The sequence below is a fragment of the Poecile atricapillus genome, chromosome 7 (assembly GCF_030490865.1).
Source record: "Poecile atricapillus isolate bPoeAtr1 chromosome 7, bPoeAtr1.hap1, whole genome shotgun sequence".
Taxonomy (NCBI): Eukaryota; Metazoa; Chordata; class Aves; order Passeriformes; family Paridae; genus Poecile; species Poecile atricapillus.
In genome coordinates, this window is record NC_081255.1 from 9,294,363 (window position 1) to 9,320,135 (window position 25,773).

Genomic DNA, 25,773 nt, shown 5'->3' on the forward strand with positions numbered 1-25,773 from the left:
AGCGGGCGGACCCGGGGCCGAACCCCATGGGGTCCGCTCGGGGTCGGGACCTGAACCGAACCCGCCCGTCCCGCTCCGCCTCAGAGCGGCCCCGCCTCAGGGCGGCCCCGCCTCAGGGTGGCCCCGCCCCGCCTCAGGGTGGCCCCGCCCACTTTCCCTCTCGTGTCTCCGCCCCGGGCCGCCCGCCATCGGTAGCTCGGCGCTCGGCGCGGCGGGCGGAGCGCCGCGCGGTCGATGTGACGGGGACTCTCCGGCCCCGGCCATTTCCCGCCGGCCCGGCCCGGCCCGGTGAGCGCGGGGGCGGCGGGTCCCGTCCTGGACCTGCCGGGCGCTCCCTGCTCTCTCCTCCAGGCTTCTCTCCCCGGGCACGGAGCCCCGCGGCACACACCGGCCATGCCTCCCAAATTCAAGCGGCACCTGAACGACGACGAGGTGACGGGCTCGGTGAAGAGCGAGCGGGTGAGTGCCTCTCCCGCGGGGGCTGAGCGGGCTCGGTGCTCACGGCCGGGGTGCCTTGGCCGGGTCTCCCGGTGCTGCCCCAGCGTCCAGCGGGGCCCAGCTGCCCGGAGCGCGGTGTCCGGGCTGTCCGAGCGCCAGCCCCGGGCCGTGTGTGTCACCCCGGCCTCGGTACGGCTGTTTTGGGAACCTGTTGCGGCTCCTTCGGTCCGCATCACCGGGAGATACCGGTGTGCTCCAGCCTCCTGCCCTTCCGCGGAGCCTGGCAGGGACACGGCCTGGGAGTGAAGTCACCCAGTGCTTCACAGCTGTTTTTTTTCCCCTGTCACTACGGTCCCCTCACATTTCAGGCTTTGAATACAAGTCCCAGTATTGCCTGGTTTGGACAGAGTGGATTGAACCTGCTGGGGTCAGGCTGTGCTGAAGCTCGCTTTGGGCTGTGGGCAGAAATGCTGCTGCAGCTCCCCACAGCTGTCAGCGAGACCAGGAGCCCGTGCTGCCAAGAGCAGATTGCTCCTCCCTGGAGGGAAGCAGCGGCTGCAACTATTGCATGGTGTTGCAGGTTTGCTTGAGTCGATTGAGCAAATTTGACAGGATGGAAATGTAGGTGAGCTTCTACATCAGAGCATCAGGCTTGCAGGTGGGAGCCCAGATCTACACATGGGAAAGCTGCAACTGTTGGTGCCCCAAGAACCACCCTGGGCTCACCTCTTTAGTGTGTCACCTCCCTCTCTTGATTGTTTTTGACCCTGAGCAGAAATGTTTTTGTCCAGAACATTCAGGCTTCGGAGGGATTGTGGGGCTGCTCTTAAAAATCAGGTTTTGGATCCCCAGGGAGCCCTTTGGGGCAAAGCAGAGGAGCTGCCAGACCACTCTGCCCTCCAGCCCAAGGAAGCCATTGTGTTCCATTGTGGTCACCCCTCTTACACCTGCTGCCAACAGATGGTGGAAAAACCACGTCCTCCAAATCCAGAGTGGATCTGATTTCCCCTGTGGATGGGACAGCCCAGGGTGGCCGTGGGTGATGCTGATATTTTGGAGTGGAGGGCTGGGGATTGTCCCTTGAGCAGAGAGGGCCTTCCTGCACTCAGCAGATGTTGATCTCATCCTAAGGGCTGGAAATGCATGTGTGAGATGGTGATTGCTTATTGATGAGATGGTTTTCCTGTGTTTGCAGAGGAACCTGCTGGAGGAAGACTCAGATGAAGAGGAAGACTTTTTCTTGTGAGTTGGAATGCAGTGTCATACCTGCCTGTGGCTCTGAGACTGGGGACTTGGGAATGAAAACCTTTGATTCCTTTGGGATGTTCTTCCAGAGCCTTGGCCCTTGAGCATGAATTAATTGGTGTGACGTTTGGTAAGAGTGAGACGGATCCTAAGACATGGGAGGGACTGATGGGAGGTATGAAAACAATCCTCTGTGCTCAAGGCGTTGGTTCTCTCCTCTGTATCTTTTGGGTCTGGTTTAAAAACATGTTTTCATTGTACCTTCTGTCCTGATTGCTCTTTTCTGCCTGCAGGAGGGTGCCTTCTGGATCCAGATTTGGACCCAGGAATGACAAGATCAGGCAGTAAGTTGTTGTTCCTTAGTGTCCCAGAGATAATTATTTATTCTGGCACAGTGAGCTCCTGCTGCTGTCTTGTCAGAGTATTTCTGTGTAGCTCATCACATGAACACTCCTTGTGCCTGTGTTCTTTTAACTGACCTGTCCTACCCCATGTGTCCACAGCTAAAGGAAATCTCAGCTTTGATGCAGACTGTCAAGAAATTGTGTGTTGGCAGAGGGATAAGATTACATCACAGTAGCTTATTGGAGTCTCTGAAGCCCTTGTTGTGTTCTGGTGGTGACCTGTTCCATGCTTTTGTGAGGCTCTTTCTCTGCAGCACTTTAACCCTGAATTTTAACCTTTCCCAGCACCATTTTTTAATTTCTGATTTTACCTCATCCTGTAACATGCTCCTTAATGTTTCAAGAAAGTAAGTGGTCAGGAGCACACCAGGACCATGGGTTTTGGGCAGCAGCTGCTCCTCTGGCATCCTCTTCTCCAGATGAAAACCTGATACAGGTGACCTGGAGATGAACAGTGACTCACTGGGGTCAAAGCAGCTGGAAAACAGGAAACCATTCCATCTGGAGGAGGAGGAGTGGGGCAAGAAGGAAGGAGTGGACACTCTGGATCCTTCTCCCATCGAGTCATTTCCTGGATGATGCTTGTTCAGCTCCAGTTCTTTTCCTGTGAAGGATGTGGTGGTGGTGCTCAATCAAAAGTGTGGGGATACTTAGAGCCCCCTGGTCTGTGTTACCCTGTTTCCTTTGCTGATCTCTGTGGAGCCAGGACAGAGATCTGTGTGGGCATTGTTCAGACTGGGTCTTGTTTGCAGCCTGAGTGTGGCTCTTGGTTAGGGCTTTTTTCCATGCCAGGAGGAAGCCAGCACAGCTCTGGCATGACTCATTGCCACCATCAGCATTAGGCTGTGCTTGTTATCTCGAGGAGTGAAGGGCACTTGAGCTGCACAAGAGGCAGAGGGCAGGTGGCTGCACCCTGAGTTTTCAGGGCATCTCTGTTCCCTCCAGAGTGTGAGGATGCTGTTGATAGAGAGGAACTGCTCTTTGGAGTAAGCCAGTGTGGATAGAGCCTCCCTTCTAGGGCATGATCTGGAGGGAATGAGTTGATGAGTGGGGTCTCACCTCCATAGAAGGGTAGAGAAGGGGTAGTGTCTATCCTTTCATCCTCCTCTGCTGGACAGCACCTACAGTGTCTGCTGTGTTCCCTGTTGGTGGGAGAAAACAGCTCTTCTCTTTCCACTGCCTTAGCCTGGCAGGAGGGAGCAGTGGCTTAGGTAGAGGAGGACACTGCACCTGTGAAAAGGAAGAAAAGTGAAAGAAGCATTTAGCCAGGAGCTGGTGGGTCCATAGGTGTGATGTTACTAATGGCCCACACACGAGGCTTGCCCTTTGCCAGAGGTTGCCTGGATATAGTGGATGTGGCATGGAATATGTCCCTTGGGCTATCAAGGGCCTACATCTGTGGAGCATCTAGAGCATCTGTTACAAAACAGAATTTATTTTCTGCTCTCATCAGTGTTGATTGCTTTGTTTAATAAGCACTTACACCACGCAGTCATCACTTCTTGTCATGGAGATCGCTATGAAGTTTCTGATCAGCTCAACCCTTGTGCTGTAGGGATCAATGCCTGGCCTCATAGTGAGTCAGTTTTCTTTGTCTCAACAAAGAAAGGGTTGGGTGGCTGCTGAAAAACTGTAAGGAAAAGACATTTTAAAGAGAAATTTGAGCATTTGGAGAGCTGAGGCATAGCTGGGCAAAGCTAGAGAGGCCATGGCAGTACGGGGCTGGAGGAACGAGGTGTGAAGATGGGCGTAAAAGGAAACTGGGTGGAGGATTGGGTAGAGGAAAAAGTGATGGGATTATGGGAGCAAAGGTGTGGAACATGTTAAACGTGAGGGGCAAGACTGGAAAGTTTTCCTAGTTGTCCTTGGCAGGAAAGGGGAATGGATTGGGTCAGGGTGGAGTTTGGCAGCAGAGACCCTCAAGACTGGCTCAGCTGTGGGGAACATTGCAAACCTTGTAGGGGAAAGAGGTCAGCAACAGTGACAGGAGGATGTGTCAGTCCCCTTCAAGCTGAGCTTTGTCCTGCTGTGTCTGGAAGCTGCTTGGTTGGGGTGGACTCTCCTCTGGTAGTTGAGAGGTCACATGGGTTCCCTTTGGCTCCTTTGAGGCCTCCCAATCCCCAGGGTGGGCTGGGGAAATGCAGCTTTAAAAGGACTTTTATCCTTTTCCCCAAAGGTACAAAGAACAGGTAAGGGAGAGCTGATCTTCTTTCTGTGCCTTTGCTTTGAGGCTTTGGAAGAAGTGCTGAATGTGTGCACGAGAGTCTTTTCAAGGGAAGCTGGGATGTTCATCTTCCAGCTGGATTTCTTCTATATGGAAAAGGAGCTTCTCATCACAGACCATCTTTTCAAAAATTCTGCTAAAATCAGCCCCTTTTCTGCACTGCTTGACTCACTTTGCTGCTGATGTTTGTGCTTTCAGGGAACTGTGCCATTGGGTTCTTGTCCATGCTGCTGAGGCTCAGCACAGTGCTGGGGTTCCCCAGGAGCCTCTTGGTCTCTGTGAATCCATCACTGTGCTGCTTTGGGGGGGAGGTGGGGTCAGCATTCCCAGCCCCACTGGTTCTGGCTGGCTGCAGGCCCTGAGCAGGGGGAAGCTTTGGGGAATGGTTTGAACTCTTGAGGAAAGAGCTGACTGCAGCTTCCCAGGGCTCATTGCAGGTTGTGCAGTGAACCCCAGCCACAGCCAGGCTTTCATCTGAAGGTGATACCAAGACCACGTTGACAGATAACCATTGTTGTTAGAATCCTTTCAATGACTGAAAGGCTTCAGGGATGCACAGGCTGCTGTTTTCCTCCCAGCTGGGACTAAGCAGGAACTTCAATCCAGGACTTTGTGGTGTGGTTCAGCACTGCTACCCTGTTGTTGGGAACAGCAGGGCTCTCTGCAGGAGCTGGGGAGTGCTCTGCAGTGCTGGCCTCCTGCCTCTGTGCCCTCCATCTGCGTTGGCCCTCCCTCCTGTTCCTTCTTCCCCAGGTGGCTGCCACAGCAAGGGGTGTTTGGGTGTTATTTGCACCAAAATACACACTGTTAATAGCACTGAGGTGGAAAACTGGAGTGTGTCATGCTGGCTGCAAACAGCCAGCTTGGAGACAAGCAGCACATCCCATGGTGTGTGCACAGCCTGTTTACAGTGTCTGGAGAATGCAGCACTGTTGTTAGCCCAGCACCCTGACCAGCCCAGGCAGGTTTTCAGTACCTAACCCAGTGTAGCCAAAATGGAAAGGCTTATTCCTCCCACTCTGGAAGAGAAGAACACAGGAAAAGAGGAGTCTGAAGCAAGCTCAGTGCCATTGGATCTCATTGCTTTGATGGGGTATGTTTGCTGCCCTTGTTAAAAGCATCAGACTTGCAGTAATTAGTAAGAAATAAGGTCGTGGGAGACATATTTCATGTTTTTGTCTTGCTCCCTTTCCTGGCAGGTATTTGTTCCACTTTATTTCTCTTGGAAATCTGGCAGGAGTAAAGCTCATGAAGTGTATGTGTCAAAAGCCCATAGCTCCCCAACAGGAAATACACTTTGTGTTAGAGGACTCATTCCCTCTTGCCAAATAAAACAAGAAAATATTTTCTTCTTGATGTGACTTGAGTTTCCTACCTCAGGCATGCCAAGTTAGTGGGGATTTTTGAATTTGTTCTGAAGCTGCTGGGCTAATACATAGGCTGAGCATTTTCAGCCTCCTCCTTGAGAGGCAGCAGTAAAGGGTGGGAGAGAGCAGAAAGCAAGGTCTGGTTAAGGTGCTGTGTGGAGGTCTGAATTTCCCTGGCTTGGCCTCTTCCTTCCTGTTCTTTGCTTTGTTGTTTCGTTGGGTTTTTTCCCCAGATGGCAAAACAGTGCTACATGGATATATACAGTATCTGTATTCCATGGGAGTCAACACCTCAACATTCCTGGGAGTTTATAAGCCTTGATTTCTTTGTGCCTCCATTCTCTGTGAAATGTTCTTCTGGGGACAGCTGACAGCTTGCCCAGGGTTTGGGCAGGTCACAAGGGCCCTTAGCATTCTGTCAGCAGCTCAAGTGAGAGCAGACAGGACACTGAGAAGCTTGGGCACTAAGGGTTTGTGCTCCATAGCTCTCCCCCAAATGCTGTTAAGCCACCACAGCAGCTTCAAGTTACCAGCCTGTTTTGCCTCCAACACTTTGGGGTGTCCCAAGACTGCAGCAGCACCTCTCAAGGCTCTGACCTGCTCTGGCAGGGATACGGGTGGTGTTGCATTGCTCTGCAAGTTCCTAGATGTATTCTACCCTTGTGTGTTCCCATTCGTTAGTTGAACCAGGATAACTTGGTTACAAATCTCTTGTGGGAGGGAATCTCTCTATTTTCAAGCCAGAAAATGATTTTAGAAACATTTACATACTGCAAATGTAGACTTCTGCGTGTGAAGCCGATGTTTGAGGCTTAGAGGTTTTGCCAAGTTGGCTCATCTGGGGTAGCAGATGTTGGTGCTTTTCCTCTCGCCCCAAGCTGTAGCTGCATTGCTGGCAGCTCCAAGCTGGGACTTGTTGTGCCAAGGTAAGGAAAGCCCCCTGCAGAACGTGCCTGCTCGTCACCCAGTGCCCCAGGGATGGGCCTTGGGGCTGTGTGTCCTGTGTGGGGTGGACACTTGGCTCCACAGGGCACTGCTGTGCATTTCCTGGGCAGCATCCTCTGTGCCACCTTCCCAGAGCTCTGCCACTCGCCTCTGGCTTTGTAAAACAAACAGTGGATCAGAACAGGCTCCTGGGCACGGGGCAGTTCCTGCTGAGAGGTCTTTGGGGATTATCTGTGCCCTTCCCTTCCAGATAAGGAGCTCCTGGCAGGCAATTCCTGTCAGTGTGGAAGGCAGGGGCTGCCGCCGCCCAGTGTAGGTGGGTTCAGAGAGATGCTGCTCCCACAGACTCTGTGATGCAGCAGAGAAGACAGGTTCCTTTCTTATGCTGTTCTAAATAAAGCAAATTTTTACATGTGCTGCTGGAGTCCAGCATGTGCCTTATTACAGCTGTTGGCTCAGAAATTCTCACCCTGGTTTCAGAGGAGGTGCCTGGCTCTTCTAGCTCTGAAAGCCACAGTGCAGTGGTGCTGGAGAGCTCGACCTGAAAGGCTAAGATGGGAAACCCCTTCATATTTAGAGATGTGGAACTCTTTCTAGAGCTTTCTGGGGGGAAAAAAATGCCCTTTAACGGCTATTCTCACCTGTATTTGGAGCAGTAAGTAAATATGAGCAAGTGATGTGACCACTGTTGCTGGTTGCAGCTGCTCCTCATCAGCACAGATGTCTGCTTGGTGGGAGGCAGGTAGCTGGTAGAAGAAATAGGTCAGTGTGAACCTATGTCTGTAATGAATTAATGAATGAATAAATTAATTAGAGGCATGGTGGTGAGAACAGAGCCCTGTTTCTGATTCTGCAGTGCCCCATTGACTGGCCTTGATTCTGTCTTGGCCTCAGTTTTGTGGGCCGTGGGGGAGGATTTACTGTTTCTCTTTGGAGCTGTTTCTGTTTTGTTGCTTCCAAGATCCTGCTGTTGCCTTTCTGGGAACGGTATGTCTCAAACAATATATTGTTATCACTCTGGCCTCAAGAAAATCCTCATTTCTATCTCCAGGAAAATAAGTGTGTATTAGCTCCAAAATACAAACCAGAATGGAGCAGTACTTTTCCACCAGGAAAATTTTTCTCTCTTGCCAGTGTAGTTTTTTTTTCTGAAGTGAATAAATGCATTTTTAATAACCTTACGGGTGTGATTTAGGCTACTGTTCACTGAAGGCTACCCACAGAGTTGTGTAACCTATGAGAAGATGAATTATAACTTGGTTTAGTTCTTATGAGCCATTTCTTTGCTATCCTCTTGATGCCCCTGGCAGAGTGGGTTTAATTTAGCAACTCAGTTCCTGGAGGAGGGAACTGATTTAATTTTACCTCAAGTTATTGAGCAAGGGTGTGATTTAGAGTTCTATGAAATGTAGAAAGATAAGTTACGGTTTTTATACTTCTTCTTTCCCCTCTGTGAGCTCTTCTGTAGCAGAGGTGCCCACCAACAGCAGTTAGTGTTTTTTCATACTGCATTTGTGTGCTAAAGGTGTTAGAAAGGGTGTCCCACTTCTGCTGACTTCCCAATGCTCTCTCTGAGCCCCTTGTGTTCCCTTGCTGTTCCTGGGATTGCCAGAGATCCACCCATGCAATGCCATGCCTCTGGCTTTCTCTGCATCCCATCAACCTCTTTCCACCGTTGTGCCCTTTCATTTTTGTGGGTGAGCTCTCAGATCCCACCAGGCTGGGCAGCTCTGGTGCTCACTTCTGCCTCTCACGCTGCCTTTGCCCTGCCCCAGTGTCCAGAACCAGGTGGATGAAGTCATCGATGTCATGCAGGAGAACATCACCAAGGTGATCGAAAGGGGCGAGCGGCTGGACGACCTGCAGGATAAATCAGGTGTGATGTCAAACACAGCTCTGCTGGGCCAATTTAACCTGGTTCAGTTCTGAAAGCACCTCATCTCAGACCTGAGCTTACATCTCTGTCCCTCCTGAGAGTGGTGTTGCTCAGCCTCAGGTTGCTGATCCAGCTTTCTGCTGACTCTCTCCCCACCTTTACCTGCTGCTCTTTGCAGAGGCATTAGTTTGGAGATGTCTGGGTGCTGGGATCTAGTTGGTCCTTCAAGCAAAGCCAAGATAGATTGGTCTGTCTTCTGGCACTGTCCACTGGCTTGCAGAGCAATTTCCTGTCCTCAGAGAGCAGCCAGTACAGAGGGAGCACAGTGGGAGTTGTCTGTGTGCTCTGGTGAAGGGCGTCACATTGACCCTGCTGTGGCTTTGGTGAATCATGCTGTGGTTGGGTCTTTCATTGCATGGAACTCAGTGGAGTTAGAACAGGTGAGTTGGTGCTCTGGCAGTGTGTGCACCACTGAACTGACTCCTTTCTTTCCTTTAATAGACAGTTTATCAGACAATGCAGCAGCCTTTAGCAAAAGAGCCAAGCATCTCCGGAGACAGATGTGGTGGCGAGACTGTAAGGTGAGCAAGGAGGGGAACAGGCAGGGCTGGGGTTGTGGAAGGGCTGCCTGCCCCTGGGAAGAGGTGGAGAAGCTCTGCTTCCCAGCTGAAAACATGCTGGGAGGCAAAGGCCTCCTTTCAGGGGGAAGCAGCTACCCCTGACACCCCGTGTAAGGTGCCTGTGTGCTCCTCTTGCAGATGAAGGCGATCATAGCGATGGTGGTGGTCATTCTCCTGCTCGTGATCATTGGTGAGTAGCTTCACATCATCCCAGCCATGTCTGGTGGCACTCCGTGCTGTGAGTGACACTGTGGTGCTGTTATCCCTGAGGAACAGCACCTGAGCTGCTCCACTCTGCCTTAAGACACCATAAAGGTGTCTGCAGAGCATTTTGTGCTCCTCTTCTCCAAGGAGCATGCTCAAACCAAGTCCTGTGACCAAAAGAAAGCCAGCAGTGTCCTCCCAAGCTTGTACTGACCCAGGGTTGGCACTGACTGATCCCAAGATGGCACATGGAAAAGTTTCAGGCTAGGGCAGTGTCTTCCAGAAACATCTCTACATGTATCAGCCACCTTGCAGTGTAGCCTGCTGTGTACAGATGCTCTTCCCCAAAGCTGATGTGCTGCTTAATTTCCATCAAGCAGCTGTTGTGGATTTGCCATTGGTCCCTTCCCATGCTCTCTGCCTTTCCTGGAGCTCCCCAGAGCAGAGATGTCACTGCTTTTCCTACCCAACAGCACATAATGGCCAGAGCGTGTTTCTTCCAGGAAAGAATTGATCCCTCTCCCTGCAGAATGACATGTTCCAGGGATCCAGGCAGCCCAGCATAGCAGTGCAGCTCTTCTGTGCCACTGGGTCTGGAGGGTTTTCTCCCAGTGAAGTGCCCAGGGGCAGCTCTGTAACTGTTCTTGTTCCTTCAGCAAAGCCCTTATGGCTTGTTGTCCTTCTGACACACAGCCTGCAGCGGGAGAGGCAAAGCTGGCAGCAGGGCTGAGAGAGAGACTGATGGAAAATCCCATCTGGTTTAGTTTTGGGAAGCTGGAAGGAGATGAAGATAGCTGGATATGTTGTCTAGCATGTGTGCAGACAGCAGATTGCTTTAGCTTGGGAACACTTCTGCTTGCAGCTGCTGGGTGTTTGTCACTGCAGAAATGGGGGGACTCCCTGGCAGGGATGGGTGTGTGCTGAGAGCTGCTTTCTTTGTGTTTTGCAGTCCCCATAGTCCTGAAGTACCGCTCCTGACAGGGCAGCTGGAGGCTTCGGTGGAGCTGCCTCTGGGATAACCAAACTGCTGTATAATTTAAGTGAGATATCTGTATATAGCTTGGAAGTTGTTTGTTTTTTTCTCCTGGGAGCAGGAGGTGGTGGCAAGCAGCCAGTTCTAAGGGAGCGTTTTAAGAACTACCAACCAACCTTTTTCCAGTCGAGTACCTGCTCCTGCTGTCAGACTATTTTTTTATAACACAAGATTCAGATCCCAAACAACCTGTTTTGTGGAATTCTGGGTCTCTGGTTTGGAGCTGGCTACTTGCCCCTATGGTCTATCTGTATATATGGTTGAGTTATAATGTTATTAATAATAATAATATGGTTTGAGCAGCTGCCTGCTGTGGAAGGCAGAGGGGACTCTGTCTTTGAATCAGAAAAAAAGGAGGGGATAAATGTCTGAAGGGAAATATACCAATATATTATAGGGAACCGATTGTTTTGAGGACAACTGTGAGAGTGTTGTTTTTCTCTTGTTCAAAAAAAAAAAAAGAAAGAAAAGAAAAAGAGAAAAAATGAAATTAGGTTTTACAATCCAGAAGACTTTCTGGTCCTGCCATGGGAATGCACAAGCTCAGTGTTTTCAGTATTGCTGCTTACAGCTGTGACTAAAAACATTCCAGTAAACCTATTTTTGACTGTACACGTGGAGTTTTTTCACAACTTCATAAAACTTCATAAAGTTTTGGAAGACATTCAGGGCTTTCCGAGGTTGGGAGTCCCTGTTTCTTTGTGTTCTTAACCAAAAATAAGAAATGTGTGTAAAACCCAGCAAGCAGCATTATTATATAAAGACACAGCAGGAGAACAATTCTTCTGCCACCCATGCACGGTGAACAAGCCCAGTTCATATTCAGAGCCCTTCACCATGGTGTGGTGGTTGTGGTCCTGAATGGCAGCAGATTTTGCTCTCTTGTTATCCTGTGGGGTGGGGATTATTCCCAGCCACGGGCACTGGGGAGCTGTAGGGACCCCTGTGCTGGAATGAACAGGAACTGAGCTCCTCTATCCATCGGTGGGACTATGGTGTTCTGGCTGTTTCCAGCCTTGGTCTCAAATGCTGGTGGCACTTTTGTCAGTCCTTTATTTCTGGGAGCCTTCCCCTTTCCAGCCCTGAGCCTGGCACTTTAGCTGAGCCAAGCTCTTCTGGTTCTGTTTTTGTTTTTTTTTCAGATGAGAGAAGCAGTGCCCTGCTGAGCACGTGTTTGAAATAATTCTGGAGAGGGGAAATGGTGCCCCAGACAATTTCCAGTGCCATGTCCCAACTTCCTCCTCTGTCCCTACCCCCAGGACCTTGTAGAGTTTCCACCTGAGTGCTGCCCCATGCAGAGAAGGGGATTAGGAGTGAGCACAGCAGGCCAGAGGGTTGGATGTGATTACAGACTCCCTTGCCCAGCTCCAATATAAACAAACCTTTTCCCCTCTGCCAGACCTGATCTCTCCAGGTGGGAGTCAGGAAAGCAAGCTGGGTTTTTCCTCCTCAAGTATAGGCTGGTTTTAACATCATGCCCTCAGTGAAAGGGACAAAAGTTATCCTGCCTGTGCCTTTGGCTACTCTCTGCCTGCAAGGGATCATGAAGGTGGATGAGGAGGGACTGTGCCTGTCTCTAGGGGGGCTGCAGATCTCGCTGAGCTGTTTGGGACCATGTCCTGCCAACTGGAAAGTGAGTTAATTCACTCCTGCTGCTGCAGAGCCCTGCCAGTGCCTCTGCCTTTCTCCCCCAGCCCAGTCTTGCCTTTGCTGCTGCTTCTGCCACCCACAGCAGAACCTTGGTGCCACAGGACTCCTGGTTAGAAACATCACAGGAATAGAATTTGCTAAGCAATTTTTATAGATTTTCTTTCACCACAAGGCTGGAAAGGCCATTAGAAATGTCTGCTCTTGGGGTGGTACAGAGCAATCCTCCACATATTCCTTCGGTATTGTGGTTTTATATTGCAGCCTGTGCTGTCCCATGCTGGACTGGTGGCAGAGAGAACTACAGTCAGCAGAAAGGGGTGTTGTTTCCAGCAGCATCTGCATGCTTGGGGATTGGTTTTCACTTAGGAGATGTTATGAAGGAGATTCTACAACAAAAACAATTCCTTCACCCAAGCTTTGGGTCTGTTTTACCCATTCCTGCATTGTGCAGAGGACCAGACCATCAGCTGCTGTTTTCCACATGATTTCTTTTATACAGGGAATGGCATCTTCTGGCAAAAGCAGTGCATTCCTCCTCCCGGGATTGCTGATGTGAGCCCGGGTCCCCATGCCTGAGGGAAGGGGGGCTGCAGGGATGTGACACAATTGCAGAGAGGCCTCCTGCCTGTGGCAGCTGGGCAGCCCAGGGGGAAGGAAATCCTTCCTGAGGAGTCCCCCTTGCAAAGGAGCTTTGGCAGGTCTGGGTACACGCTGGCAGAGCTGGGATTCTGCTGCTGCTCCATCCCAGGGCCCTGCTCCCCAGCAGCGCTGGCCTGCACTGACCTGTTTCTGCAGCGCTCCACTCCGGCCCCATGGACACAACTCTGGACTGGAGGCCTGGAGTTTCTGCTACAGCCGCCAGCTGCTCCTGCATTTACCCGAGATGCAGGGCAGGGAAAGCTGCCACAACCCAAACCATCAGTGCACTGCCCCGAGGTGCTAAAATTGGGTGTTGATCAGTTTTAGGTTCAGGTCACTCAGTGCTGGGGTTGTCCTGGACACAGACGTTCCTAAGGGACAGCTCTGGCTGTGAGAGGCATCACCAGCAGCAAATCAACGACGGAACGTTTATCGCGCCGACACCTGATGACAGAAAGCGCCAGATCTCGGAGCACAGTGCCCTTCCCGATTCCCCGACTACAGCAGATTCTGGTCAGGAAGGACAGCGCGGGTCCCAGGGCCGGGGCTGTAAACAAGGGCCGGGGCCATGAGGGGACCAGGTTGCCATGGCGACCCGCCCCGTCCTCCGCGCGCCTCTCGCGAGACTCCCCCACCGCGGACCGGCAGCTCCCGCCTCTCTAGCGCGGGCGGACGCGCTCCCTATTGGCTGGACGCTGCGGGGCGGGCGCGTCCCCATTGGTCGAGCGCTGAGGGGCGCGGCGGAGCGGCGGGCGCTGATTGGCTGGTGGGCGCGCGGCGGGCGCGCGCGCGGTCAGCATGGCGGCGCCGGCGCGGCGGAGCGTCGTGTTCGTGACAGGCAACGCCAAGAAACTGGAGGAGGTGAGGGCGGCGGGACCGGGTAGAGAGGGTTTGCCTCTGTTCCTCCCTTCCTTTTCACGGCCTTCTCCCTGCGCAGGTCACGCAGATCCTCGGGGACTCCTCTCCCTACACGCTGGTAGCGAAGAAAATTGACCGTAAGTTGTTGGCGGGGCCTGGCGGGATGCGGCGCTCGTCCCGTCCGGGCCTTGTGCTTCAGCAGCGCTCCATCGCTGTGTCCGCAGTGCCCGAGTACCAGGGGGAGCCAGACGAGATCTCGGTGCAGAAGTGCCGCGAAGCCGCCCGGCAGGTCGCTCGTTCTTTCCCTTTTCCCGGCGGGATGGGTGTGGAGGGAGCCCAGACAGGGCCATGGAAGCCTCCCGTCAGCCGGCTCTTGTGGTTTATGCTGTTATGGGAGGGCACTGAAGCTCCTTCAGGCTCGGTGGCTGCAGGACAAAGGGTTTTATATCTGCTGGACATTCCAGAGATGTCTCTGGGATGGGCATCAAGAACCAAGTGAGGGCTGAGACTGGAGAAACATGCAGGCATGCCTCTGGAACACAGGATTTTCCTTTCCTTGGCCTCCAGGATTGCAGGGAGCATTCAACTCTGCTCGTTTTCCTCTGTAGGAAACCTTCCCTGCAGTTCTTCAGCCTCTCTGGCCTGCCTGGGGAGAGTTTGGGTTTGTCTGGTGTGGGTTGCCTTTGAGGTCAAGTGGGAACATGAGGCTGGGATAGAGCAAGGGAATGAATTTGGAGACAGTGCCTTCCTTCAGGTCTAATGTTCTCCTTCTCTTGGGCTGTCACTGTAGGTTCAGGGACCTGTTATAGTAGAGGACACCTGCTTGTGCTTCAATGCCCTGGGGGGCCTTCCAGGACCCTACATGTAAGTAGGAGAGAAGCTTTTTTCCCCTTTCACGTGTCAGGGTTAGGAGCAGAGGCTGGCAGGGTGGGCTCCACACCCCTTCAGCTTAAGGGATAAGTCTGTCCTTCCTGGTAAATAATCCAGAATGAGTGATCTTACAGCACATTGAGAGGGATTCAAAGGCCTGTGAAAATGTAAGCAACAATGTCACAAAGATGCCTGTATTTCTGAGATATTTCTGGGAGATAATAGCAAAAATTCATCTTCCCTCTTTCTTTCCTTTTCAGAAAATGGTTCCTGGAGAAACTCAAGCCAGAAGGTACTGCCCTCATGTTACTGCTCTGTGTGTAACCCTCTCCTTTGCCCCTCAAGTGGCTCCCTGCCCCTTCTGGGGGAACCAGCAGGTTCCTCAAGCCTGTTCGTGCCCTTCTTCCCAGGATCTTCATCCTTTTTCCCAGTAGTTTCATCCCTGCATTCCCAGGCTCCTGCCTCTGCAGGCTGGTGGCAGGGCTCCTGGGAGCATCTTGTTTGTCCTCAGTGTGACCTGGATGACCTCCTGCTCCCTGTGGCTTCAGGGCAAGCCCCCCTCCACTAATGCTCCCCTCCCCTGCTGTGCCTCGATCCCACAGTTCAGAGTGTGACTGCAAACCCTCTGCTGGTCTCATTAACATGAGCATTAATCACATTCAATCACCAGGGTCTTTAGTCCTCCCTGCTGCTGCATGCTCAGTTGTTTCCCAAATGAGAGAGAGGAAGATCTGGAGATGAGATCTGAGGCTCTGGCTTCAGTCACAGCAGTGATCCTGCCGAGAACATCTCGGTGCCTGAGCTTTGTCACCTCCTGAGATGGTTGGGAATGTGATGTGGAACCATCCATCCATCCATCCATCCATCCATCCATCCATCCATCCATCCATCCATCCATCCCTCCATCCCTCCGTGCCTGGGTGGGTGTGCTGCTCTCCCAGGGAGCAGCAGTAACTCCAGGCTCCCTTCTGTGTCCCCCAGGCCTGTACAAGCTGCTGGCTGGCTTTGAGGACAAGTCTGCCTACGCGCTCTGCACCTTCGCCTTCAGCAGCGGGAACCCAGAGGAGCCAGTGAGGCTCTTCAAAGGCCAGACCCACGTAGGTGCCGTGTGCCTGGGGAAGGAGGGCTGTGCTGTGAGTCTCACAGCACCACTGAGGACAGTTGTGGTGGCTTCTGAATATTGGGAACAGGCTTAGGGAGAGCGTAGCTGGTGTGGGGTGGGTGCTGAGGGTGCAGCCCTTTGTTCAGTGGTGCTTACTGAACTCTGCACATTCCCTCAGTCTCCTCGGCTCCCATCTCCCTCTGACAGGGCTGCATTCAGGTGCTGTTCTTACCTCTGTTCTTTGGAGAGGTCAAAGCACTGTCAGCACAGGGCAGTGTGAGTTTGGAGCTGCTGATTTTGGTCACATGCTGGGGAGGAGCTGGGAAGGGAGCAGCACCCTGCAGAGCCTGTGCTGGTTGCGTGTCTCGATCTGTGTTTGAAATGTGACTGCAAGGGAAGGGTCTTTAAGGGGTTTTTTTTTTGTGCTTTCTCATGGCAGGGACTGATAGTGGAGCCCAGAGGCCCTCGGGATTTTGGCTGGGATCCCTGCTTTCAGCCAGATGGCTACAACCAGACGTAAGGGGTGTTTTACCTACAGCTCTTTATGTAAGGCAAACCTTGGTCAAGGGTGTTCCTTGTGAGGAAGGGCATTAGGGAGAAATGTCCTCCTGGATCAGAACAGGGTGGGAAACCCCTGGATCAGGGGTTGTGTCACTACAGCTGCCTGCTGAGCCAAGCAGGGAGGCAGAGGAGGAGCTCTCCATGCTCGGGGGATGTGCTGTAGTATCCCTGCCACTGCCACTTGTGCTTTCTCTCCCTTGCAGCTACGCTGAAATGCCCAAGGCGGTGAAGAACTCCATCTCACACAGGTACAGGGCACTGAGCGAGCTCTCAGCTTTCTTTCTTCAGAGCAACTCGGCAGACCCCTGCCCTGCTCCCAGCTAGCGCCCGACATCGCCAGGTCCGAGCCCTGCCGAGGCAGGTGCCGTGCGTGTCACACGCAGCCCCTGCAGACACGCCTTCCGCTGCGGGATGTTATTAAAGCTGCTCCTTCTGAACCCACCGCTGCCTCGTCCTCCGCTCTTTGTGTTGTTTCAGTAGCGCTGCAAAGCCCGGCGGCTGCGGGTTAAAGATGCGCGCTTGGGATGCGGCACCGGCACCGGCACCGGCACCGGGCGGGGGCGCGCGGGGGCCGCTGCGCGCTCCCGCTGCGCGGTGGCGCGCGGAGCTGCCGGCCAATGGGAAGCGGCCTTGGTGGAGGCAGCCAATGGGAAGCGGCCGGGGCGGAGGCAGCCAATGGGAAGCGGCCGTGGTGGAGGCAGCCAATGGGGAGCGGCCAGGGCGGAGGTAGCCAATGGGCGGCGGGCGCGCCGTGCAGCCGGAAGCGGTCAGCGGGAGGACCACGTGGGGCAGCGGGACCGGGATCGGGACCGGGAGTAGGAGCGGAGCCCGGCCCGTCCCGCTCCGGTCCGGCCCGGTTCGGTCCGACCATGGAGCTGCTGCCCCGCAGCCCCGCCGAGTTCGGCTCCGCACGTTACTGGGATCGCTTCTTCCGCCAGCGCGGGCAGCGGCCCTTCGAGTGGTACGGAGCCTTCCCGGAGCTCTGCCCCGTTCTGCACAAGTATGTGCGGCCCCGCGACAAGGTGAGCCCCGGCTGGTAACCAGCGCTGTGTCCCCTCCTCGTGGGCAGCGAGCTCTGAGGTTGTTTTTCCCGGAGAAGAGGAGGCTCAGGAGTGACCTTATCGCTCTCTACAACTCCCTGAGCCGAGGCTGTAGCCAGCCGGGGTCCGGCTTCTTCTCCCAGGCAAGCAGCAACAGGATGAAAGGACGCAGAATTAAGCTGCGCCAGCGAAGCTTTAGGGTGGACATTCGGAGGAGGAATTTCTTCAGAGAAAGGGCACTTAGGCATTGAAATGGACGGCCTAGAGAGGTGGCGGAGTCACCGTCCCTGGAGATGTTTAAGGAAAGACTGGATGTGGCACTCAGCGCCGTGGTCTGGTTGGCGTGCTGGTGTTTGGTCATAGTTCGGACTCATAGATCCCAGAAATCTTTTCCAATCCATTTGGTTCTGTGTGCAAGGTCTGGCACAGATGATGTGAAGCCCCAGTGTGCTTTAGTAAGGACAGGAGAGACCCCTGGTCTGGGGAGCTCTGGGAGTTAAAACACTGGGGTCATTCTCAAAAACACACAGCAGATGCATCACTTCTCTGCCCATGAGAGTTTTCTCTGTGGACATGTTATCTTAGGCCATGGAGAGCGAGTTTGCAGGCCGTGAGGGTGTGGTTTCACAGAGAGCTCTTACACACGTCTGGTATTTGCCCCTAAAATGGGGAGGGGGGAGAGATATTCCAGGGTATTCTCACCATCACGCTGCTCTTGTGCCACCACCCAGGTTCTCGTGGTGGGCTGTGGGAACTCGGAGCTGAGCGAGCAGATGTACGACGTGGGGATGTGCGAGGACATCGTCAACATCGACATCAGCGACGCCGTGATCCGCCAGATGCGGGAGCGCAGCGCGAGCACGAGGCCCAGGATGAGCTACCTGCTGATGGACATGCTCCACATGGACTTCCCTGACGCCCACTTCCAGGTGGTCCTGGACAAGGGCACGCTGGATGCCCTCCTGACCGATGAAGAGGAGGCCACTTTAGCCAAGGTGGAGCAGATGTTTGCTGAGATCAGCCGGGTCCTGCAGGTGGGAGGGCGCTACCTCTGCGTCTCCTTGGCTCAAGCCCACGTGCTGAAGAAAGCGGTGGAGTACTTCTCGCAGGAAGGCTGGGTGGTGCGTGTCCACCAGGTGGCCAGCAGCGGGGATAAGGAGCAGTTTGTCCTCCCGGTCTTTGTGTACGTCATGACAAAGTTCAGGAAGATCCCTGGCTCAGCAGCACAGATCCTGGAGATCTGCCCTGAGGAGCAGGACAAGCCGATGCGGGTGGAGAGCACGGAGAGGCTGCTGGCAGCAGTGAAGGACAGGCAGCATTATGCCCTGCTCTGCAGCCAGATAAGCAAAACCCCCTGCAGGGAACAGGTTTCCTTGGATCTGTGTGACAGAGAGAGCGGGAAGCCTCGCTACACGCTGCACGTGGTCGACAGCACCTCGGTGAAACCTTCCCGGGACAATCACTTTGCCATCTTCATCAGTGAGTACAGCCTGACCAGGCTGCAGTCAGGTGTCTGCCTTGGCCAGGAGCTGCAAAACAGCCAGCCCTTCAGGGCCTGTGGAATTTGGGGAATAACCCACCTGTGTGGGATTGGGTTGATGTTTTAGTCCTGGCTTTGCCGTGGGATTTGCCTGGTGGTGCAGGCAGAGATCTGACACAGAGCTTGTTGGGCAGAGGGACACTGCCTGCCCCACCTCCCAGGTGGCAATTCCTGCCTGGATGCTGGTGAGACAGCCAAATTAGCAACCTTGCAGCTAGGAAGATGTCACTGCTCTGTGTCCTGGCTTGCAGGGCCAGACTGCCGGGGCTGCTCTCACAGGGATGTGTCGGCCTCTGCCAGCAGCACCATTCCCACCCTGCATGCCTGCAAAGCTGGGGCTTAGCACAGCCTGGAGACAGATCAGGAGCCTGTTGGACACCCCCTTCTAATGAGATGTGGCTTTTCCAGCTTCTTGCATGACCCTGCCCAAAGCAGGGGAGAGAGATCCCGGCTCTCTTGGTGGTCACGGTGCACGGCTCTAGCCAAGCAGTGGTACCTCCCTTAAATGTCTTGCCATTCCCTGTGGCTCCTCCCTTGGTGGCTCGAGGGCCAGGAGCAGCCCAGGCTGATGGCAGCCCCTTCTGCAGTCCCACAGGGCAGAGAAACCGAGTGGCTCTTTGGGACGGAGGAAGGGCGGAGGCAGCTGGCGGCCAGCGCGGGCTTCGGGCGCCTGCTGACGGTGGCCCTGCACAGGGAGCAGCGCTACGAGGGCATGGCTGGCATCCAGGCAGAGCTGTCAGCCAAGGTCATGGAGCTGGCCCCACCAGGCCTCCCTGCCCGGCAGCAGGTGAGCCCCCACTGCCTGGCCCCCTGGCTGGGCTTCCCAAAACAGGGCCAGCAGGGAAACCCTCTTCTGCAAGGGAGACCAAGCTGCAAGGCCTGAGCTGGGTGCCTTGGTGGGCAGGAGATGGGCCTCAGGTGCAGCCTCTCTTGGTTTTCCCTGTCTGCCTGTGCTTGGAGGCAGGATTTGTGGTGCTTGTGCGGTAGGATTCAGTGTGAAGTCCTTGCCCTCCAAAACCCAGCATCCCAAGAAAAGCAGAGATCCAGAAACTCTGAAAGCATCCAGCCCCCGTCTTAATCCTGGCTTTAACTTCTGTTCCTTCTGTCTTCTCCTTCCTGACCCAACTCCACACATCTGAGCTCTTGTAAGAAATCTTGCTGCGTTTGCTCTGTGTATTCCCCGTGTTGGGAGTGAATCTAGTGCAGATCCCCAGCTCTCCTGTGGCATCCCACTGCTCCTCTACTTTGTCTGCTTCATGCTGGCTCTGTAGCCATAGTCAGGACATGCTATGAGACTGCCAAGCTCTCTTCCTGTAGCCTTTCCTGCTTCACAGCAGCTCCTGTCCTCCCTGCAGGTGCCCTTCCTGTCTGTGGGAGGGGACATCGGGGTGCGGGCGGTGCAGCACTGTGACAGGAGCCCCCTGAGCGGGGAGTTCGTCGTGGAGGATGTGAAAGGAGATGGCACCTTCTACTTCCGCCGCCTCATCTTCCTCCAGAACAGGAACGTGGTGCAGTCAGAGGCTCGGCTCTTGGCCCCCATGCCTCTCCCAGGTACATGGGGCAAGGGCTGAGGCTGCTTTTTCGGGGTGGCAGAGAGTGAGAGCAATACAGGAAGAAGGTAGAAATCCTGCTGCGACCTCCTTGTCGTGTCCCAGAGCAGCTCTGGGAGTGTTTTTACACGGTGGGTGGGACAGGGCTGGGGGTGGTGCCCAGAAAGCACCTCCATCTCTCCCCTCGCCTTACTGGCCAGTGTCTCCTGTTATTCAGGACAGAAGAAGCGGAGGAAGGACAAGAAGAAACCCAGCCCCACTGAACAGCCCGGAGCCATCGACAAGAGCTACCTGTGCTGTGAGCACCACAAGGCCATGGTTGCGGGGCTCTGCCTGCTGGGGGGCCCCGACGCCCTCCCAGGTGACGAGGCTGGCAGTGGGAGGCTGTGCTAGGGGCAGGTGTCCCCACGCCACAGCCCGTTGGGGAGAGGCTCTTTTGGCCGAGGTGCCCCGTGCACCCTTCCCAAAGCGGTTTGGGGACAGTGGGTGGGACGAACAGTGGGGTTAGGGTGTCCTGTTGGCTCACCCGGTGCTCTCGGTTGGCAGGAGAGCTGGCAGTGCTGGTGGTGGGGCTCGGCGGGGGCAGCCTGCCCCTCTTCGTCCACGATTACTTCTCACAGGCCCGCGTGGCCGTGGTGGAGATCGACCCCTCCATGCTGGAAGTGGCCACGCGCTGGTTCGGCTTCTCCCAGGGTGAGCGGATGCAGGTGCACGTCTGCGATGGCCTGGACTACGTGGCCAAGCTGGCAGCTGAAGGTACCATCTCACAGAACATTTCAGGTGCCCCATCGAGCCCAGTGGGTGCCACGCTGGGTAGCAGGGTCCTGGGCTGTTGTCACCACCTGCTTGCTCTTCCTGCCCATCTCCTGCCGTGTGTCACAATCTCCAGGCTCACCAGGTCTCTGGTCTCCCCCAGCACCAAGGGCTTGTAAAGAGAAACCCCAGCAGAGAAGACATCCATAATGTGGCTGAAGGGGTGTCTTGACCATCCCGTCTTTGGCCTTCCCCTGTGTGTAGCTCACCTGTGTCCCACAGGATAACAACTGTGCTTTGTCCTGCAGCACCAGCCCAGTATGATGCCATCATGTTTGATGTGGACAGCAAAGACCTCACGGTGGGGATGAGCTGCCCGCCCCCAGCCTTTGTGGAAAAGCCCTTTCTGCAGAAAGTTAAAACCATCCTCAAGCCAGAAGGTAGGAGGGGAGATCTGGCCGTGTCCCTGTGCCCAGGCTGGCCGGTTCTGTATGGAGTTGGGGCTGTGCCACCATTTCTCTTGCTAGAGAATCGTGGCCGCAGCCAGGATTGCTGTGTGGCATCCCCTTCTCCTGTGTCTGGGTGTTGCAGTGGGCACAGTGACAGCAGCATGGAGTGGGTGGCCTGCAATGCTGCTGGCTCAGGCAGGCTGAGACATCCCAGGGGGGCCGGCAGAGCTTTCTGGAAGCAGAAGGTGTAGGTGGTACCTGAGAACAGATCTCGTGGCAGCAGGGACATGGAGCAGAGCCAGGGGCACAGGGGGGGACGTTTTTGGGTGGGCTCTGAGCTTTCCTCCCTCTCGCCCTGCTGCAGGAGTCTTCGTGCTCAACCTGGTGTGCCGCGACGCCCGGCTGAAGGAATCCGTCCTGGCCACCCTCAGGGACGTCTTCCCGCTGCTCTACGCGCGCCGCATCCGAGGGGAGGTCAACGAGATCCTGTTCTGCCAGCCGGGCCCCGCGGGCCGGCGCGGCCCCGCAGAGCTGGGGGCGCGGGCCCGGGCGCTGGAGGGGGCCCTGCGCCAGCCGGGGCGGCCCTGGGACGGCTCCTACGTGCTGGCAGACATGCTGCAGTCTGTCCTCATCCTCTGAGGGGCTCTGCTGCTGCTCCAACACCGTGAGCCTCCTGTGGGGGCTGCCCGTGGCTGGCCTGGGCCTGCTGGAAGGATGGGACTGGCTTGGGAAGCGCTTCCTGCGGCGTGGCTCCTCAGGAAGGGCTCCGGCACCGTGGAGGGTTGGACAGCCCAAGGGTTCAGCTGGTGGGGTGAGGAAGGTGCTGTGGGACTGGCAGGACTGTGGGGTTTAGGTCTCGCCTGGTTGCTTTCCCACTTTGGGAAGAACATCCCTCCGACTCTTCTTCCCCTTCAGCACAGCTCCTTTCGTTCTGATGGTGCCTCTCCCCGCATCTCTGGCATTCCTGGTGTCTCTGCAGAGCCCCAGCCCTGCTCCAAGTCTGCTTGTGGATGTGTGTGGGAGGCTGTGAGCTGGGAGAATAAAGTGCTCAGGGGTGCTCTCAGGCCTGTAGTGCTTTGCTAAGGCTGATTTCTGGAGCACCCACACCCCTGGAAAACCTACAGTCACCTCTGTGCTTCAAAGGCGTGTCCTGGGAGCAGGCAGCTGCCCCTTGGACCCCATTGCCCCCTCACCACTCACCCTCCCCAAACTGCATCCCACTACATTTTCCCTCTTCTCAGTCTCTCCAGCCATCGCCACTGAGCTGAAATGCCTGAGCTCAGAACCCTTCTGCCCCAGGGCCAGCAGGGACCCAGCCCTGGGCTCAGGCTCCTGGCCACACCAACCCATTTACCCAGCTGGTGCAGGCCAGCCTTCCTGAAAATAGCAGGAATTTCCCCTTCCTGAAAGGGCAGCCAGGAAATACTCATTGGGGTGTTCCCACAGCACCCCAGTCCTGGCCAGACAGCTCCTTCAAGAGCTGACCTGGCTGGTTATGGAACAGCTGACCTGCAGGTTCTCATTCATTCATCAGAAGCTATTTTTGGGGGGCTTGTCTTTCTCCCCTGCAACAGCTGGTGCCAAAATGAGCCTGGGACACGGCACCAAAGTGACCAGCTTGCAGACAGCAAGGTGACAAAATGGTGCTTTGCCACTGATCCTGCACCCTCACTCCATGGTCCCTTCTGCCTCTGGCAGCCTGAGGAGGACATCTCTGGCAGCTGCTTCCCAAAGCAAACCCTCCCCAGGCACCTTTCCACAGCCCAGGGAGGTAACAGCGCACCAGGAGTAGCTCCAGGAGGGATCTGTGTCTCAGCATTCCTGCTGGGGCCGTCTCCCAGCTCTGCACCTCACACACCCTGTGCCAAGAGGGTTTGGGCTGCCCCTCATCGGCCTCTCCTTGCTTGGAAGGAGCCAGCTCTCCTCCATCTGTGGGAAATCCTCTGCCACTTCAAATGCACGGTGATCAGCTGTGTGAGCCTGAGAATTTGCAGTTCCCCAGCTCCACGGGGCCATAGAAAGGACACCCCAAAGGCTCTTGCCCCTTGAAGCAGTGGGGGCCATGTGGGCACTGCACCAATGCTGGAGATGGGGCTGTTGGTGTTGAGCATGCACCATTGCAGCTGTGCTGCCAGCAAAGCACCTCCCTCTGATCAGCAACTGGGGATGTATTTTCATTTTAATTTGCCAGCAGGTTCTACTTTGGGAAGTGCTCTGTTCAGATCCCTTCTCTGATGCTTCCTCCCTTGTTTCCCTTCACACAGAGGGACAGATGGGTGCCCTACTTTCTCCCTGGGTTAACCTCCATCTATGCAGAGGGAGATGCTTTTTTTAATAAGTGTTTTTGATGGTTCCCAGGCTCAGGAGAGCAGGGCTGGCCTGCTCCCTTCCTCAGATAAAGGCAGCCTGGCTAGGTGCCCTCTGTGTCACTCACCAGCCAGTCACCCCTCCAGTGCATTCTCCTCCTGTGCTGAGTTCAGGACAGCACGGGGGAGAAACGAGGCTGAAGCTGGAGCTGAAGTGTGCCTGCCCCCATGCAGTTTCTAAAGCTCTTCTGTGATGAGCGCTGTTTTGAAAGCTAGCTATTATCCACCTAGCTTAGCAATGGCAAATTTCTCAACTAGATCAGCAGTGCTGCATTTACTCTATTTTTAACTTAGTTTGCAATTCTCAATATAATCTTAATGACACAGGCTTGTGTGTGCATGCCCTTTATTTTACCAAAACCATCTCCTTTCTTCCCCAGGAGCTCATACAAAGGCTGCCTTTATCCCCCCCTCGTCCACTCCTGCCTTTCTGTTGTGCTTCCAAAATGCTGCATAACGCCACATCCTGGTGGAAAAACAAAAGCCATCTATTAGAAACAATGTAAGGATGAAATCTCAGTTCATTGCAGCTGTTCTTGCAGCTACTGATAGCTTGACAACTTTGGTCTGAAAATTCATTTCAGCTGGAAAACTGGCAAATTCACCAAGTGCTGCAAATCCTCTGCAGGTAAAACACTTCCAGGCTGGAGTAATTGACACATAGTAAATATTTCTTTGCTGGCAGCCAAAACATGAAGCTAATGTATATGTTGAGTGTTCTGGCAATGTACTCATGTTTACATCCCTTACTCCTCACTTCCTTCCCTTGCAGCGTAGGCACGCTGTCAGTGGCGGGATGGAAACAAGCTCTGCCGTCACTTAGCAACCTCCACTGGCACGGAGATGTTGACTTTTTCCTTTCTGCCTTTCCCAGCACAAAAGAGCCTGGTGTGTAACTCATCCCACAGCTCAGGTGTGAGCTGGGGATGCTTTGGACTGGTCCTCAGAGCATCACATCCATGTCCTGCTCCCACTCCAGTGAACGAGACCTTGGGAGTTGGTGGGTCAGCCCTGAGTTTCCTGAGCTTGGGTGGAAGGATGCAGAGAGGTTTTTTGGCCCAGGGTGGCTGTGGGCAGGCACTGATGGGGTGCCACAAGTACACCCCATATGGTGTCACAGCCCAGGTCCCGGTTCTGCAGAAGGGAAAAGGGAATGACACTCCAGTTCCCTCTCGGGAGCAGGGTGGAGGTGGATGAGGGACATACTGTCATCAGCTCAAAGTACAGCAAGCAGCTGGGAGAGATTTTCAGCAACCAAAGCTGCAGGGATTGAGCCCTGGGCTGATTCCCTTGAGCTAGGCAAAGCCTTGGCCCCACTGCCTGGGGATGCTGCATGGCATGGTCCAGCACAACAAGCACTGCAACAGCCACTCCCAGAGGCTGGAAGCACGTGGCAAGTGTTTTGTCCACGAAATCTTCCCTTGGAGAAGCCCTTGGCTTTGTGGCCAAGGAAGCAGGCATGCTGCCAGGCTGCAGGGAGGGAGCGCAGCTCTTTCCTGGGGTGCTCAGGGCCGCAGGGAAACATCTCTGCAGGCTGCAATGCAGCACGGTGCCCTTTCTCTACCCTGCAATTGGATGCACCCGGCTAAAAAATGCAGCTGGAGGTCATAGGGCAGGAGAGAGGAGAGATGGGACAGGGACTGGGTTGTCCTGCGATCAGTGAGTCAGCAGTGCCCCGGGCTGTGGGGGGAAGGCAGAAAACACATCCACTTTACATGGAGAAATGCTGCAGCCACTCTGACTTTCTTTCACAGGCTTGAATTCCATCTTTAGCAGCTTCAAGGTCTGAGCTCTGGTCCTGGCAGATGCACAGGCATAATGCTGAGTGGCATCTTCATGCAGCTCCACTGCAGAGCCAAGTGCTGCCCAGAACCTGGGAGCTCCCTCTTGCATGGGCTCCTTGCCCACACCTGCTCCTGCTCTGTGCCTGAAAAACTCTGGGCTTGTGTCTGAAGCGAGAAGGAGGTGAACAAGGCTGAAGGAACCTGCCTTTTCTCAGGGGAGAGGATGCAGCCTCTGCTGTGCTCTGCTCTCCCTGG

At 54.7% G+C, this 25,773-nt stretch overlaps 3 protein-coding genes across 3 annotated transcripts; all 3 read left to right on the forward strand.

Annotated features, from left to right (window-relative positions):
- The first annotated feature begins 190 nt into the window (after nucleotides 1-190).
- Nucleotides 191-10,968, forward strand: VAMP4 (vesicle associated membrane protein 4). Its single transcript, XM_058842702.1, has 7 exons — nucleotides 191-459; nucleotides 1,634-1,680; nucleotides 1,977-2,027; nucleotides 8,399-8,499; nucleotides 9,001-9,080; nucleotides 9,258-9,309; nucleotides 10,273-10,968. Exons 1-7 carry the CDS (start codon nucleotides 394-396, stop codon nucleotides 10,299-10,301), a joined length of 426 nt encoding a protein of 141 aa, XP_058698685.1. The 5' UTR covers nucleotides 191-393; the 3' UTR covers nucleotides 10,302-10,968.
- Nucleotides 10,969-13,357: 2,389 nt separating this feature from the next.
- On the forward strand, nucleotides 13,358-16,477 carry ITPA (inosine triphosphatase). The gene is made up of 8 exons (XM_058842701.1): nucleotides 13,358-13,506; nucleotides 13,583-13,640; nucleotides 13,728-13,792; nucleotides 14,294-14,367; nucleotides 14,634-14,665; nucleotides 15,355-15,470; nucleotides 15,915-15,991; nucleotides 16,240-16,477. Exons 1-8 carry the CDS (start codon nucleotides 13,444-13,446, stop codon nucleotides 16,358-16,360), a joined length of 606 nt encoding a protein of 201 aa, XP_058698684.1. The 5' UTR covers nucleotides 13,358-13,443; the 3' UTR covers nucleotides 16,361-16,477.
- Nucleotides 16,478-16,836: 359 nt separating this feature from the next.
- On the forward strand, nucleotides 16,837-24,011 carry METTL13 (methyltransferase 13, eEF1A N-terminus and K55). The gene is made up of 8 exons (XM_058842698.1): nucleotides 16,837-17,058; nucleotides 17,808-18,555; nucleotides 19,204-19,403; nucleotides 19,972-20,167; nucleotides 20,384-20,527; nucleotides 20,713-20,922; nucleotides 21,228-21,359; nucleotides 21,733-24,011. Exons 1-8 carry the CDS (start codon nucleotides 16,906-16,908, stop codon nucleotides 22,005-22,007), a joined length of 2,058 nt encoding a protein of 685 aa, XP_058698681.1. The 5' UTR covers nucleotides 16,837-16,905; the 3' UTR covers nucleotides 22,008-24,011.
- Nucleotides 24,012-25,773: the final 1,762 nt, after the last annotated feature.

Bases quoted from the DNA above. Each gene is read 5' to 3' on its own strand.
- VAMP4 (XM_058842702.1), top strand. From the start codon at position 394: ATGCCTCCCAAATTCAAGCGGCACCTGAACGACGACGAGGTGACGGGC. The intron at 2,028-8,398 runs GTAAGTTGTTGT...GCCCTGCCCCAG, and splicing joins AGGAATGACAAGATCAGGCA to TGTCCAGAACCAGGTGGATG. The intron at 9,081-9,257 runs GTGAGCAAGGAG...CTCCTCTTGCAG, and splicing joins TGTGGTGGCGAGACTGTAAG to ATGAAGGCGATCATAGCGAT.
- ITPA (XM_058842701.1), top strand. From the start codon at position 13,444: ATGGCGGCGCCGGCGCGGCGGAGCGTCGTGTTCGTGACAGGCAACGCC. The intron at 13,793-14,293 runs GTCGCTCGTTCT...CTGTCACTGTAG, and splicing joins GCCGCGAAGCCGCCCGGCAG to GTTCAGGGACCTGTTATAGT. The intron at 15,992-16,239 runs GTAAGGGGTGTT...TCTCCCTTGCAG, and splicing joins CCAGATGGCTACAACCAGAC to CTACGCTGAAATGCCCAAGG.
- METTL13 (XM_058842698.1), top strand. From the start codon at position 16,906: ATGGAGCTGCTGCCCCGCAGCCCCGCCGAGTTCGGCTCCGCACGTTAC. The intron at 19,404-19,971 runs GTGAGCCCCCAC...TCCTCCCTGCAG, and splicing joins GCCTCCCTGCCCGGCAGCAG to GTGCCCTTCCTGTCTGTGGG. The intron at 21,360-21,732 runs GTAGGAGGGGAG...GCCCTGCTGCAG, and splicing joins AACCATCCTCAAGCCAGAAG to GAGTCTTCGTGCTCAACCTG.